The 15,404-nt window shown below is 40.2% G+C and overlaps 1 protein-coding gene across 1 annotated transcript in view; it reads right to left on the bottom strand.

Moving 5' to 3' along the window:
- Positions 1-14,135, bottom strand: part of snx2 (sorting nexin 2) — a 63,069-nt gene extending 48,934 nt beyond the window's left edge. Inside the window, exons 1-3 of the mRNA XM_078566763.1 lie at positions 13,981-14,135; positions 7,899-8,013; positions 2,915-3,072 (exon numbers count right to left, since the gene is read on the bottom strand). Coding sequence (XP_078422889.1) covers positions 2,915-3,072; positions 7,899-8,013; positions 13,981-14,100 — 393 coding nt within the window. The 5' untranslated portion in view covers positions 14,101-14,135. The remainder of the gene's footprint in view (positions 1-2,914; positions 3,073-7,898; positions 8,014-13,980) is intronic.
- Between the last annotated feature and the right edge of the window lie 1,269 nt (positions 14,136-15,404).

Below are 15,404 nucleotides of genomic sequence, written 5' to 3'. Positions count from 1 at the left end.
CATCTGCTCTCTGCAACAACAATTTAGCAAGTTCCATCTCCCATCCTATCCCCAAAGCCCTGTAACTTTGAATTATCCAACCCCCTTTGAAAGCCACAATTCAAACTGCCTCCACCACACTTGGTGCATTCCATACCTTCCCTATATTGGGCCACTTGCTGCATAAAATTTCCCCCTATGTTGCCTCTGATTGATCTGAGAATGGGAAGAGTTTCTCTCAACCTACTGTTCAGTCTCCTCAGGATTTTGAGCACCTCTATCAAATCTCAATGGTGAACAGCCCAGCTTCAATCTATCCATGTAACTGAAGCTCCTCATCCCTGGAATCAATTTTTTTTTGCACCTTCTATACTGCCCCAAATTAGATAATACTCCAGTGGAGGCCAAACCACTGGTTTAGAAAGGTTCACCATAATTTCTTTGGCTTTATAACCCAAGCTCCTATTTACAAAGGCCAGGATCCTATATGCCTTAACACTCAGCCTGCCCTGCCATCTTCTTGATTGTGCACATATGCCCCCAGGTGTCTGTTCCAGCATTTTAGAATTGTATGTTTTATTCCCTCTCCTTACAAACACATTTTTGTAGGAATAATTTATCTGCATTAAATTTCTGCTGCCATTTGTCCACCCACATCCTTGTGAAGTCTTAGTATCCTCCTCAGTTCACAATGCTTCCAAGTTGTCGTTTGCAAATGTTGAAAATTGTACCCTACATACCCAAATTTAGATTATAGATCAAGAGGGGAATTACACAAGGGCATTAGACCATAAGATGTAGGAGCAGAAGTGGGCAAAATGGCCCATCAAATCTGCTCTGCCATTCAATGAGATCATGGCTGATCTGATAATCCTCAGCTATACTTGCCTGCCTTTTCCCCATTACCCTTGATTCCCTTACTGATTAAAAGCCAGTTTCAGCCTTGAATATGCTTAACAACCCGCCCTCTGCGGTAAAGAATTCCACAGATACACTACCCTCCGAGAGAAGAAATTCCTCATCTGTCTTAAGTGGGTGAACCCTTACTCAGGTTATGCCCTCTGGTCCTAGACTCTCCCACAAGGAGAAACCACCTCCCAACATCTACCCTGTCAAGCCCCCAAAGAATCTTGTATGTTTCATTAGGGTTGTCTCGCATTCTTCTAAACTCCAATGAGTACAGGCACAACCTACTCAACCTCTCCTCATAAGAAAATCCCTCCATCCCCAGCTCAACTTAGTGAACCTTCTCTGGACTGCCTCCAATGCCAGTAATCTTGCCTTACATAAAGGGGACCAAAACTGTTCAGTATTCTAGGTGTGGTCCAACTACTGCCCTGTATAGTTTTATCAAGATTTCCCTATTTTTATACTCCATTCCCTTTGAAATAAAGGCTAACATGCCATTTGCCTTCCCTATTACCTGAACTTGTATGCTAGCTTTTTGTGATTCATGCACAAAGGACCCTCAAATCCCTCGTGCTGCAGCTTTCTGCAGTCTTTCTCCATTTAAATATTCAGCACCTCTATGCTTCCTGCCAGGTGCATTACTTCACATTTTTCCCCATATTCTATTCCATCTGCCAAGTTTTTGCTCACTCACTTAACCTACATCCCTCTGTAGACTGTCATTCTCACCACTTGCCTTCCCACCTATTTTCATGTCATCTGCAAACTGGTAATGGTACATTAATTTCACTCATCCAAGTCATTAAATAATTGTGGCACTCCACTAGTTACAGGTTGCCATCCTGAAAATGCCCCCCCCACCCCCACCATATCCCAACTCTGTCTTCTATTAGTTAGCCAATCCATGCTAATATACTACCCCCAACACCATGGGCTCTAATCTTATTAAGTAGCCTTGTGTGATACCTATTGAATGCCTTTTGGAAATCCAAATATATTACATCTACTGGTTCCCCTTTATCTGTCCTGCTTGTTACCTCATGGAATTCTAAAAGTTGTCAGGCATGATTTCCCCTTCATGATGTCATGCTGACTCTGCTCGATTATATTATGTATTTCTAAATGCTCTATTACATCCTTTATAATAGGCTAACATTTTCCCAATGAAGGATGTTAAGCTAACTGGCCTATAGTTACCTGTTTTTGCCTTCCTCCCTTTTTGAATAATTGCAGTTTTATAATCCTCCTAAACTTTTCCCAGAATCTAAGGATTCTTGGAAGATTACTACCAGTGCATCCACTACTTGCGTAGCTACTTACTTTAATATCCTAGGATGCAACCCAACAGGTCCAGGGGACTTATTAGCCTTTAGCCCCATTAGTTTCCCTAGTACTTTTTCTCTAGAGAGTTATAATATTTATTTCCTCCCCCACTTTTGCCCCTTGATTATTTAGGTCCAGAATTAAAGTTGTAGAGCAATAAAATTGTACTATAATCTTCCTCTGACCAACTAAAATAATAGTTATGACCTATAAGTGTCAACTTTGTTGGGAAGTTGGAGAGAGGATAAAAAGTGTGATGTACAAAAGGGGGTAAAATTGAAGTTGCAGCTTAATTGAAATGAAGGACTAGTTCAGCTTGGCTCAGAAAAATTGACTTAATCTGAAGGAGTGTTGCATCCTCAGATTTTCTTTAGCATAAGAAATTAAATTGAAGCACCACCTGCTCTTTGTGGCCATCAAATGCCCCATTATACAATCGGAACATGCAAAAGGAATTCTGTATTCTGGCCAACTTTCTTCTATTGAAGAATGTTAAAATGGATTGATTTCACGGTTGTGACTTCTTTGTGCTTAAAGCAGTTTCCACGTTCATCTGCACAACATTAACTGTAGTCAAGTAATTTACTGCAAGAGGTGCACAGATCCTATATTAACAAATTCTCTCAATGGATACCTAGGCTAACTACAATAGAATTTTGTAGAAGTGCATGACAGACTACATAAGACAATTTGATATTCATACCTCCTCTTTGGATCGATCAAACATCATGGGATGAGATATTTTTAGTTCTGATCGTGGTGCAATGAGTGTTGGAGATTCTGGTGTAATGGCTGGAGTTGGTTCTGGAGAAAGAATATGTTCTCTTTCAGGACTGTCAAGAGACACCTCTTCTGTAGCTTCTGAAAACAGGATGCAGAGAAATGAGAAGTTTCATTGCAAGGACTGGTTATATTTACTTTCTTACAGATAAGAAAACCTACAGCTGATTTTTAACACACCAAGAGTCACTGAAAAATGTGGTAGGCTATAACCATTTTTGTATTATGCTACACAAAATTTCTTAACAGCTTTGATAGCTGTGCTTTCAAAATAAGCTATCAAAACTAAACTTATTTTAACCAGAAAATTCAGGTCAGAAATGCAACTGCAATGACCAACTTTAGTTACAAAGATGTTGCTTGGGTATGGGGAAGGAATGTCAAGTCCAAACTTAATGACTACGTACAGGCTTCAGTATAAAATGTTGCACAGGTGAAAAACAGCCATCATTTTATGTCCTACTTACAAGGGCTGAATATTTCAACTTTGTCATGTTTAAAGTATTTTTGCTAAACTAATCAGTTTACTGGAATTGTAAAACATTAGCTACAATATATATCCAGAAACATCATATATTGCCACCCACTACACGGAGAATATGAAACATGATCAGCTATGCCAGTCACAATTGTTTACCATTTTAATTCAAACAACAAATAACCTCCAAAAATGTTCAAGAAAGCTGGACGATAGCATAATACAAATATGCATTTGAAGTCGAAGCATTAGTGTCCAACGAGAACATCTGCTCATCCTGATATATATTTTTGACTTACACATGCTCATGTTATATGGAGTTGCACAAGGCTGGTTGATCATCTTTGTCACCATTCATATCAACCATCATTTTTGGATTCGGCAGGTGATTTCATGATGTTCCTTTGACATTTCAAAATGATATTTTAAAGAGCTAGAAGGGAAGTCAGCCTTCAATTCTACTAAACTGGTGATCTGCAGAATTTTAGTGTTTTGTATGTGAACTGTTCCCCCAAAGAACCAAAATGTGCCGTCTGTTGCATGGGATCCCAAACGTTGACATACTTGGCAATCTCAAACACATGCAACTTGTTACTATACCTCAATTATTTTCCTTTTCTTTGCCCCCCTAAAGTCTTTTTAATTCTTTCACAGAATGTGGACATCATTGATTGGGCCAGCATTTGCTGCCCATCACCAATTGCCTTTAAAAAAGGTGAACTGCTTTCTTGAACCACTGCAGTCTCGTATGCTGAATGCTATTTGGGTGAAAATCCTGGAACTCCCTTCCTGACAGCACTGTGGATGTACACCTACGCCACACGGACTGCAGCAGTTCCAGGTGGCAGCTCACCACCTTCTTAAGGGCAACCAGGGATGGGCAATAAGTGCTGGCCCAGACAGTAAAGCCCACATCCCGTGAATGAATAAAACAAAACCGCAGCAATAATTGGAACTATATCACTGTTCCTTCACTGTCAGTGGGTCAACTCCATGACAGTGAAGGAACAGCGATATAGTTCCAATTATTGCTGCGGTTTTGTTTTATTCATTCATGGGATGTGGGCTTCACTGGCTGGGCCAGCAATTATTGCCCATCCCTAGTTGCCCTTGAGAAGGTGGTGAACTGCCTTCTTGAACTGCTGCAGTCTGTGTGGTGTAGGTACATCCACAGTGCTGTTAGGAAGAGAGTTCCAGGATTTTGACCCAGCAACAGTGAAGGAACGATGATATATTTCCAAGTCAGGATGGTGAATGGCTTGGAGGGGAACTTCCAGGTGGTGTTCCCATGTATCTGCTGCCCTTGTCCTTCTAGGTGGTAGCGGTCATGGGTTTGGAAGGTGCTGTCTAAGGAGCTTTGGTGAATTCCTGCAATGCATCTTGTAGATGGTACACACTGCTGCTATTGTGTGTCAGTGGTGGAGGGAGTGAATGTTTGTGGATGTGGTGCCAATCAAGTGGACTTTGTCCTGGATGGTGTCAAGCTTCTTGTGTTGTGGGAGCGGCACTCATCCAGGCAAGTGGGGAGTATTCCATCACACTCCTGACTTGTGCCTTGTAGATGGTGGACAGGCTTTGGGGAGTTGTTACTCGCACAATTCCTAGCCTCTGACCTGCTCTTGTAGCCACAGTATTTATATGGCTAGTCCAGCTGAGTTTCTGGTCAATGGTAACCCCCAGGATGCTGATAGAGGGGGATTCAGTGACTGTAATGCCATTGAACATCAAGGGGCGATGGTTAGATTCTCTCTTGTTGGAGATGGTCCTTGCCTGACACTTGTGTGGCATGAATGTTACTTGCCACTTGTCAGCCCAAGCCTGGCTATTGTCCAGGTCTTGTTGCATTTGGACATGGGCTGCTTCAGTATGAGTCATCGTGAACGGTGCTGAATATTGTAAAGTCATCAGCAAACATCCCCACTGACTTTATGATGGAAGGAAGGTCATTGATGAAGCAGCTGAAGATGGTTGGGCCTAGGACACTACCTTGAGGGACTCCTTCAATGATATCCTGGAGCTGAGATGACTGACCAACAACCACAACCATCTTCCTTTGTGCTAGGTGTGACTTCAGCCAGCAGAGTCTTCACCCCCACCCAACCCTGATTCCCATTGACTCTAGTTTTGTTTGGGTACCTCACTGTTCTAGTTGAGGAGTACTAACAATTGGCATTGTTTCTCACATCTGAGTCCTGCAGCTTAGTGCAAATTTAGGACTTGCCAGTCATACAAAACCAGCTGTTTTCTCTTCCCTCCCTTATGCTATGGTTACTTCCTTTTGCCAATAAAAAGACAAATACATTGCATTCAAGTTTATACATTAGCCACCTTGTTCAACCCAGTGTCTCAAAAAAACTTCATGCAACAAATATTGACTTGACATTGAAAATTACTAGATATTGTTTGCAGGATTTCATCACCAGATCATTTAAATGCTACTAACATGATGCCTCCACATCTTTCAAAGTTTTATGGCACAATAATAATTGTTACTTAGAACCTTGATAAAAGGCAGCTAATATTCTTTAATTAATTAATTAATTCTTGATCAGGAATTCTGTACACTTAGAAAGGTTGCATGCCTGCACTGATTAACAATATTCCATGTTAAGATCTAAAACCCTAGATTAAACCTCTGTTTACACCTTTCATGCAAGCATAACTGGATACATAGAAATTCTGTATTTGTGGAACAGGACCCATCAATCACAAGGTGGCCCTTAGAAGCCAATATTTTATAAGGTGATGCAGAGTATAGGGAATGTCCCAGAAATAAAGTTAGCTACAAAAGAAAAAGGTCCGATAACCATGTGCAATTAATGAGTTGGGTACACTTCAACTGAAACCTGGTTTATCTAGATGATTTAAGAATAACTGAAATGCTTCTTTAGGCATTTCTGGCATGAGCTTAGAAACAAATACTAGGAACATAGAATTTTCAGAGCATCTGGCAATTTGGAACTGCAGTCTGCCAGTTTGAAACTATTACCAATTAAGTGTTATAAGCAGGAAGTTCTTTGGCAACAAGTTCTTGAAACCATCAAACATACTCAAACACCAAAATGTTGGCATCAGCTTATTCCAGTATAGGGCATTGAAAACATTTGCACTTCAGGCATATTTAGTCAAACAATTTTGCAGAATATAAAAGTGCTATTGTAGGGAGGCGGTGGTGTAGTGGTATTGTCAATGGACTGGTAATCCAGAGGCCCAGGGTAATGCTCCAGGTACCCAGGTTCGAATCTTGCCATGGCAGGGGATGGAGTTTGAATTCAATATATAAAAAAGCAAACTAAAAGTCTAATGATGACCATGAAATCACTGTCGAATAAAAAACCAACTGGTTTAATGTCTTTTAGGGAAGGAAATCTGCCGTCCTTACCTGGTCTGGCCTACATGCGGCTCTAGACCAAAAGCAATGCAGTTGACTCTTAAATACCCTCTGAAATGGCCTTGCAATCCACTCTGTTCAAGGGCAATTAGGGATGGGCAATAAATGCTGGCCTAGCCAACAACGCCCACGTCCCACGAACGAATAAAAAAAAAATTACCAATCACTGGGCAGTGATACTACAATTCTCATATCCAGGTGCAGTAGAGTAAGCTTTAAATGGCGAAGCATTGTTATAACTTCAATTTGAAAATGATGCTTGGGACAAAATCAGGGCAAGATGCTACACAACTTTCAGGGCCCAAAGTTTTCAGAACCAAACAGTTTATAAACAATTCAGCAGTGAAGGCTAGGTCATTAATATATTTAAGGCAGAGTTAAGACAGATTTTTGATTGACAAGAGTTGTTGACAACAGGGTTATGAGGGGCAGACAGGAAAATGGAATTAAGGCCACAATCAGGTCAGTCATGATCTTAGAATCTAGAACTAGGGGTCACTGTTTAAAAATAAGTGGTTGCTCATTTAAGAGCGAGATTAGGTGAAATTTTTTCTGAGGGTTGTCAGTCTTTGGCACTCTTCCTCAAAAGGAAGTAGAAGCAGAGTCTTCGAATATTTCTATGGCACAGCTAGATAAATTCTTGATTAACAAGGGGGTGAAAGGTCATCGGGGTAGGCAGGAATGCGGGATTCAGCTTACACTCAGATCAGCCATGATCTTATTGAATGGCAGAGCACGCTCAAGGGGCCGAGTGGCCTACTTCTGCTCCTAATTCATATGTTCGTATGTTATGACTTACTCCTCCTATTTCTATTCTTGTGATCCAAATCACATTTGCATATGAGGTGCTCATTAACAAGCATACTGGTTTTATTCTGCACTCTAGGCCCACAATATTTAACCCTGAGAAGGAGAAATTTTCAATTAACCAGAAACATCATAATCAAACAGGAGATTGTTGAGTGGTGAAGGTAGCATGCCAGTATGCCTGCAGCTATAGTCCATAAAGTACGAAATAGAACTGCAGATGTGCCTCACCAGCAAAAAGGTCTTCACGGTCATCATCCAGCAAAGTGTCAGATTTGGGACCATTAGACTTTACACTTATGTCTTCAGCTGGGAGACTGGCAGGTTCAGGTGAAGATGGGCTGGACTGAAAAAGAACAGCACATCAGCAAGTTTGGTTTTAGATTAGCCACAATGATGAAAACCTGATCAGTGGAAAGAAAACAAAATGTCAACGTAATGCAGACTTCAGTAAAATGTCAAATAAGCTCTCATCAGATCAGTGCAAAGGAAGTCAGACTAATGGTCATTTATTCTTACTGGATAGGATTAACAATGGGTAAGGAAGCACTTGTTAACTACTTGTATGCACAGAAAACCACATTTGTATTGTTTCATAAGCTCAAAGTTTATCTACATGGAATGAAATCAGGACAACTTAATGGCTTGCATCACATTTTATGCTGAAGTGATTGTTTACATGTAGAACAGATCTAATTATTATAAAAAGGCAAGCTAAGAAATATTTGTATTGAGTACAAAGTTTCCCAAAATATCCATTTAATAGATGTAGTAGAATGGGGATGCTATTAATCACAATTAAAACATTATCTCCAGTAAACATATTCAAATAGACCAAACACTAGCAACATGCTGAAAAAGCACCAGAAAAACTCACTTCAGAATATTGCTCAGTCCATTAGAAATTTGCCTCGAAACTATCAAAACATTGAAAGCAATGCAGAGTAGGCCTTTAAAATGCACAATTTTTCATTACATGGTACAGCTACATATTGCAAAAAGAATCAAAGGTCAGTTTGGTTAGCCTGTCCTTGCTCTTGGAATATTTTTCTTCCCACTTGTCCTTTCCATACAACTGCTGTAGGAAAGCAGTACAGATACACTGATGCATTTTGAATATTACTTGCATGCAACAGGTCGATTCATGTCTAAACAATCAGGTCAAAATAAATGTGCTCATAAAATGGTCTTTTCTGGAACTTTATCTTGAGGGGTAAATGGTATGCTGGCCTTCATTGCAAGAGGATTTGAATATAGGAGCAAGGATGTCTTACTGCAGCTGTACAGGGCCTCGGTGAGACCACACCTAAAGAACTGCATGCAGTTTTGGTCTCCTTAACCAAGGAAGTATATACTTGCCATTGACAGAATGCAGCAAAGGTTCACCAGACAATGGCAGGATTGTCATATAGAGGAGAGATTGGGTCAACTAGGTCTGTATTCCCTGGAGTCTGGAAGAGCGAGGGGATCTCATTGAAACGTATGAAATTCTGACAGGGTTGGACAGACTGGTGCAGGAATATTTCCCCTGGCTTTGGGGGGGGGGGGGGGGGGGGGAGAGACGGACTAGAACAAGGGGTTACAGTCTCAGGATACAGGCCATTTAGGACTAAGATGAGGAGAAACTTCACTGGTGAACCTGTGAAATTCTCTACCACAGAAGGCTGTGGAAGCCAAGCCACTGAATATATTTGAGGAAATAGATAGATTTCTAGACACTAAAGGAGTCAAGGGGTATGGGGAGAGAGCAGGAATATGGCATTGAGCAAGAGGATCAGCCATGATCAAACTGAATGGCCTTTTTCTGATCAAGTTTTCCATGTTACTATACAAAAGCTCTCACCATGCTGAAGCAGCTCACTGTTAGAAAAAATCCAGCCAAAGCTCTCCATCAAAACTTCTTATACCATAAACACAAAACTAATGCAACGTTTCACACTTTCAAGTTACATAATTCTAGAACCAGGGTCGGATTTGTCACCAGAGCAAGACTTGCAGCCCAGTCTCACTCCATTGTGCTCAAGTCCAGCTGTGCTCAGTTTCTGATTTTTAACTGTACAATGCAATTTCAAAGATGGAATCGATCATGGATATTCTCCAATATCATGGCCAAAAATATTTATTTCCCCATTTATAATGGTCAACTATAGCATCGGTGCTTCCACCATGTCAAGGTTCGATATATAGAATTACTCAACTATTTAGCATCAGACTCAAAAAGTTCTAGTAAGTAAAGCCACCAATGAGGCAAAAGAAGGATCTAGCAGCTGAGAGATTGAATTATAAGCCACAATTTTAGCAAGCACTTGGCAGCTATTTTTATTATTTTGGTTTTAGGAAGTCATCCTGCAATATAACCATGGAAAATAATGCCACTGAAAGCCTAGGACAATATTACAGCAGCAGCTCTCCATAGAAGATTCACTATGGTAAGCAAGTGCAAGGTTTTCTGGCTACATGCCAAGCCTAACTGTCTCAATATGGTGTGGGTGCCTGGCATGCCAGCTCAGACACACACCTGTGTCTGCTATTTTGCCCTGCCATCTGATCTTCAGAAGCTTCCAAAGCTAACCCAAATGAAATGGTTGAGCTTCTTGGCATGATGCTGGTATAGTCTAAGAGTCACATACATAGAGCAAAGTGGGCTGATTGCAGCAGACTGGTTCCTCTACATTCCCAGGCTGATGTTTGAAGCCTGCCAAAGGCTATACTTGCTTTGATAATTCTTGCAGGTGTTTTCATAGTCATGACAAGATGAAAGAGTTTGCTGTCATGCTTCCAAGCTTGGAAAGCATGTTCATGCTGTCAAGCGAACCTGAACATTCAAAGCAACAGGACAAAAAGGGAACAATCAGGCAGATGAAAAATTACAGCTGTATCTCTAACGCTACTCAACTCCATGATTACCTGTTAAGATATGAGGGTGTGGGTGAAACAAAACTTCCCCAATCCCATCTTCACCCCCAATGCACCAGTTATCAACCAATTATATAATTCATTATGCCTTGCCTAATGCTAAATTTGGTGATATTTCACCATATGTTGCTGCATTAATTTCCTTTTAAAAGTTCTCACTATATCTCCCAAGCTTTAAGAACTCAAACATACCATTGTGAATTCCTTTAACTAACTCTTGTCTTTTCTCCCTCAATGAGCATTTGAAATATTTCATCAAAATGACTGCCATTGCAAGCTGTTGTCCTACAAACATTTAGTATTTGACTCTGTTTTAATCGCTTGAATTAAACGATTAAAAAAGTTTATTGGAGATGAACATTTCAAATTGTAATTAAAATATCAAAGGCAAAACAATTTGCTGGCTTAAAACCAATTATTGAAAAATTCCACAAAAAAAAAACTCATTTAGCTTTTCCATATGTTCACAGGCTGTCCCATGTAATGTGCCCATTCCAACTACTTTGATTGCCAGTGTATATATCTTACACTGCACAATATTTTGGTTCTCCAGCCTTTCCCAATCCTGAATGAATCAACCAGCTAGGGAATTTAATATCCAGTTGAATAATATTTCCTGTTGCAGAAGAGATAGGCATTATCACTGTACATTAGTAAAGGCATTACAAATCTTTTGTCCCTGTGGGCAGGTATTGGGAATGCAAACCAGTAATAAAAAAGTTGTGTAATCCTATGACAAAGGGAGCATGCATTGAAAATATTAAATTTAAGAGAGATGCTGGCCTACTTACAAAACCAATTGACTATAGCTATTTGAAGTTGGCAACATTTCAACAAGTATAAAGATCAGTTTCAAATGGGGAAACTCAGGTTATTTTCAAATGTATGTTATTTTAAAAAAAAGTTTTGCTTATAGCTATTGTGCTTATATCTATAGCAGAAGCTCAATGGAATATCCAACAAGAGGTGACTTCAGTTTTACAATATTATCTGTTGGTGTTGCATCAGGTGCAACTCCAAATATTCAAGAAAAGCAAGTATACAACTATATACTAGTCAAAAAAGGAACGGTATTTGAAATATGCAGGAGTTAATGGTTAAACAGAATGCATTACTCGGATGTAAACTTTAAGCAACAAACTGTTGCTTTCTGATTGTTTTTTCTGTGCTTGGGGACAAAATTACTTTAATGCAGTATTGACATCAGATACTTTCAGGTCAAGCACAGCACATTAACTGGAGGGCAAAGCTCCCTCTGCAGTGACTACCACATGATTTAAACTTCGCAGAAACTTCCATATTACCAGGTTCATATCAGCTCTGAACAAACACCTCTGTACCAGCACTCCAGATGAAAGGAGGCATATACCAGTTGTTTTTGCTGGATAAAGAAAAAAAGTCACAGTAAAACTGCAACCGTGGAGGTGGCCATGAATAAAGAGAGAATCTTTCCCACAGAAAATTGAAGATCCTGTGTAGCTCAGTGGTATTGCTTTTTGGCATGCAATCCACTGTGCAAGAGAGCAACATGAAAGAATAACTATTCTCTAACTATTTTCCATAATGAAAATCAAGTAGCCTGTTTGCCAGAGCAGCAAAAGGTGACATGATTAGGCAGGTTATGTACAGAACCACAGACTTAAACAAGTGTAGAGGAAGGGAAAGCGAGTATTCTATTGACTAGCGAAAAGGCGACAGCTAAAGCTATTGCATGAAGGTCCTCTGAAACAACTTGACCCAAATGGAATAAGCAGTCCTCACCTTTCAGGGTGGACAATTTCAGGCAAACCTCCAATTTGCCAGTTTACACACACTGAGTGGTATAATGTGATAACACTACCACCACCGACAGCTCCATGAAGGAACCTCCTTATTGCCAGGCCCTAGACTTGAACAAGGGCCCCAAGCTGCCAATATCAGCATGGCAGTTATCGAAGGAAACTAGAGAAGCAGGGAGCATGACCCATCATATAGAAACAAACATCTCAGCAAGAGCCAGAAAGGAGGGAAAGCACATCAAACCATTTAAACAACTAGAAACACCTAATTAGAACACCAGTGTTATTTGTCAAATAAAAATATTTTTAAGAACATGTAGTTTTTCCATACAACATTCACTCTTACAATTTCATATTTCAAGTTCTGGAAACAGTAATTTCTACCCAAAATTAAAGAGAGCACTTCAGGTGCCATAACTGGCAATTTTGAACTTAAAAGGGCTTAATACAAACTTTTTTTTAAAACTGAGTTATTTGGGGTCAAGTGGTGGAAGTTGAAGAATATGCACACTGAATATACTAGCTAGAATCAGTTACAATCCGCTTTCCCATTTAGTACAAACGTCAAAAGGGGCCAAATCTCATCAGATGGATGAAAACAAAACACTAAGATGGAGGTGTACTTTACTATATTAGAGCTAGGTAGAGATTAGAAGACACAATCAGAAAAAAAGGCAACTTTCCATGGGAAATCCAGCAATTGTCTTAAGGTAATTAAGGATACCATAAAAGCTCATGCTGTCAGCATAACCTGCAAGAGATTTCTATTTAAATAAACAGAATTTTACAGCTTAAAAGCCACCACATGATCTAGCTAACCACTTGGTTCCATTTTTACATCCCCTTAGACGTTCTAGTTTAAAACATCTACTTCCCTTGTAAAATCTATTATTGTTCCTCTTGGTTTATACCATATCCTGTCACCTTCTGCATAAAAAGAGTATTCTAAACCTTTCCGCTGCTCCACTCAGTAGAGGTTACTAAAAACATAGATTACTTTTAACAGACATCTCTTACTTGACATTTAAAGAATAGGTTTCATTTAGCAATTTTTACGTGCACCAATTTCAAGTTCAACATCCTAAAAATGAACTTGGTAAATAAATAATGTTAAAAAGAGGTTTCTCCCTGTGCCCTATTTGATGAGTTAAGGTGACAAATGAATTTGAATACAGATTAGTAGACGCCAACCACTCATCTAAGTTTTAATTAGCTAGAATGAGGTTAAACCAGAACACCAACAGCGCCAAAATAAGTGATAAATCCTCAACGATAAGTTATAGGATCATTTCTATCCTGCTGGTAGGAAGCTAACACCCTACTTACATGCGCAGTAAGGCCAGGACAAGTTCACTGCGTTCAACAGTCGTTTTGTTAGCAAAAAGCAGCTTTCTACATTAAACCCAGTGAAGTCAGCGCTGTTAACTGATTGGCTCCACTCAACATTGTGTCGATAATGTAATTCATCTTAAGTGACAAGCGCCGAGTCAGACTCAGTGAAACAGATCAGACGTGAAATCCCAAGAGAAAAAGAGAGAAAAATAACAAAGTGTCGGCCCAGCCCCGGGGCCACGGCCTCCATTCTCTCAACACGGCAACCGAAGCCCTTTGGCACTCACTTCCAGGGTGCTAGTGGTGCTGACGAATAGATCGTCACCCCCCTCCACCTCCCTAAACTCCGAGTCTTCTCCTTCCACATCCTCATCTCCAAACGGAGGAGGTTCTCTCTCTGTCGCCATCTTCTCTGTCCCGGTAAGGCTCCCAAGTCATGTGACCCGCGCCCGAGCCGCGCGCACATATATCACGCTCCCGGGACGTCATCAACTGAGTCATGTGCAGCCTCCGCGTGATGCTCGGAAGCGAGGCGCGTGTTTGGAATGTTGCTCAGTCTCTTTATTGTCCCGACTTCCCCATTGGGGACCAAATCTTCAAAGATAATGTTCTGCGATTCAACCAAAAAAAGATACTTGGACTGAAGGTGAAAGAAAACATAAGCATACTTTTTTTTAATATTGAAAACCTCAGAATGGACTTACCAAGGAAGAAGATGCTGCAAAGGCATAGTGAAGGAGGAGGTAGTTGAGTTAGACTGAAACTTGATAAAGAGGAAGTATTAGATAGTCTGGCTGTAACTAAGTCACAAGAAACTGATAGGAAGTACCGGATGATAACCAGGGAAGTAAGGGTGGAAATTGTAGAGGCACTGACCTGATTCTCTGTAGATATGGAGATAGTGCAGGAGAATGGAAAATTACAAAAAAAAAAGGGTATAAGGATAAATCAAGCAACAAAAGTCCAGTCAGTTTAACCTCAGTGGTAGAAAACCTTTCCAAAACGATAATTTGGGACAAAGCTAATAAGTCACTTGAACATATCTGGATTAATTAAGGAAAGCCAGCATGGATTTGTTGAAGGCAAATTGTGTTTAGCTAACTCGATTGAGTTTTTTGATGAGGTAACAGTGAGGCTTGAAGGTTGAAATGCGGTTCATGTGGTATACATGGGCTCCCAAAAAGTGTTTGATAACGGTCCACTTAACATGCTTGTGAAGTTGAACTAATGGAATAAAAGGGACAGTGGAAGTATAGGTACAAAGTTGGATGAGTGACAGGAAACAGAGTAGTGGTGAATGGTTGCTTTTCAGACTGGAAGAAGGTGTACCATGGGGTTGCTATTAGGACTGCTACATTTCTTGATTTAGGTTAATGGGCTGGACTTGGGTGTATAGAGTATATTTTCAAAATTTACAGATGACACACAGCCTTGAAATTTTGTGAACTGTGAGGAGGATAGTCATAGACTCCAAGAGGCCAAAGACAGGCTGGTGGAATTGGTGGACATATGGCAGGTGGAATTTAATGCAGAGAAGTGCGAAGTGATTCATTTTTCTAGGAAGAACAAGGAGAGATGATATAAAATAAGAGTACAATTCTTACGAGGATGCAGGAGCAGAGGGATCTGGGAATATATGTGCACAAATCATTGAAAGTCACAGGACAGATTAGGAAAGTGGTTTAAAGGCATATGGGATCCTGGGCTTTAT

Source organism: Cetorhinus maximus, chromosome 2, assembly GCF_964194155.1.
Source record: "Cetorhinus maximus chromosome 2, sCetMax3.hap1.1, whole genome shotgun sequence".
Taxonomy (NCBI): domain Eukaryota; kingdom Metazoa; phylum Chordata; class Chondrichthyes; order Lamniformes; family Cetorhinidae; genus Cetorhinus; species Cetorhinus maximus.
This window is presented reverse-complemented; position numbering and strand designations above follow the sequence as displayed.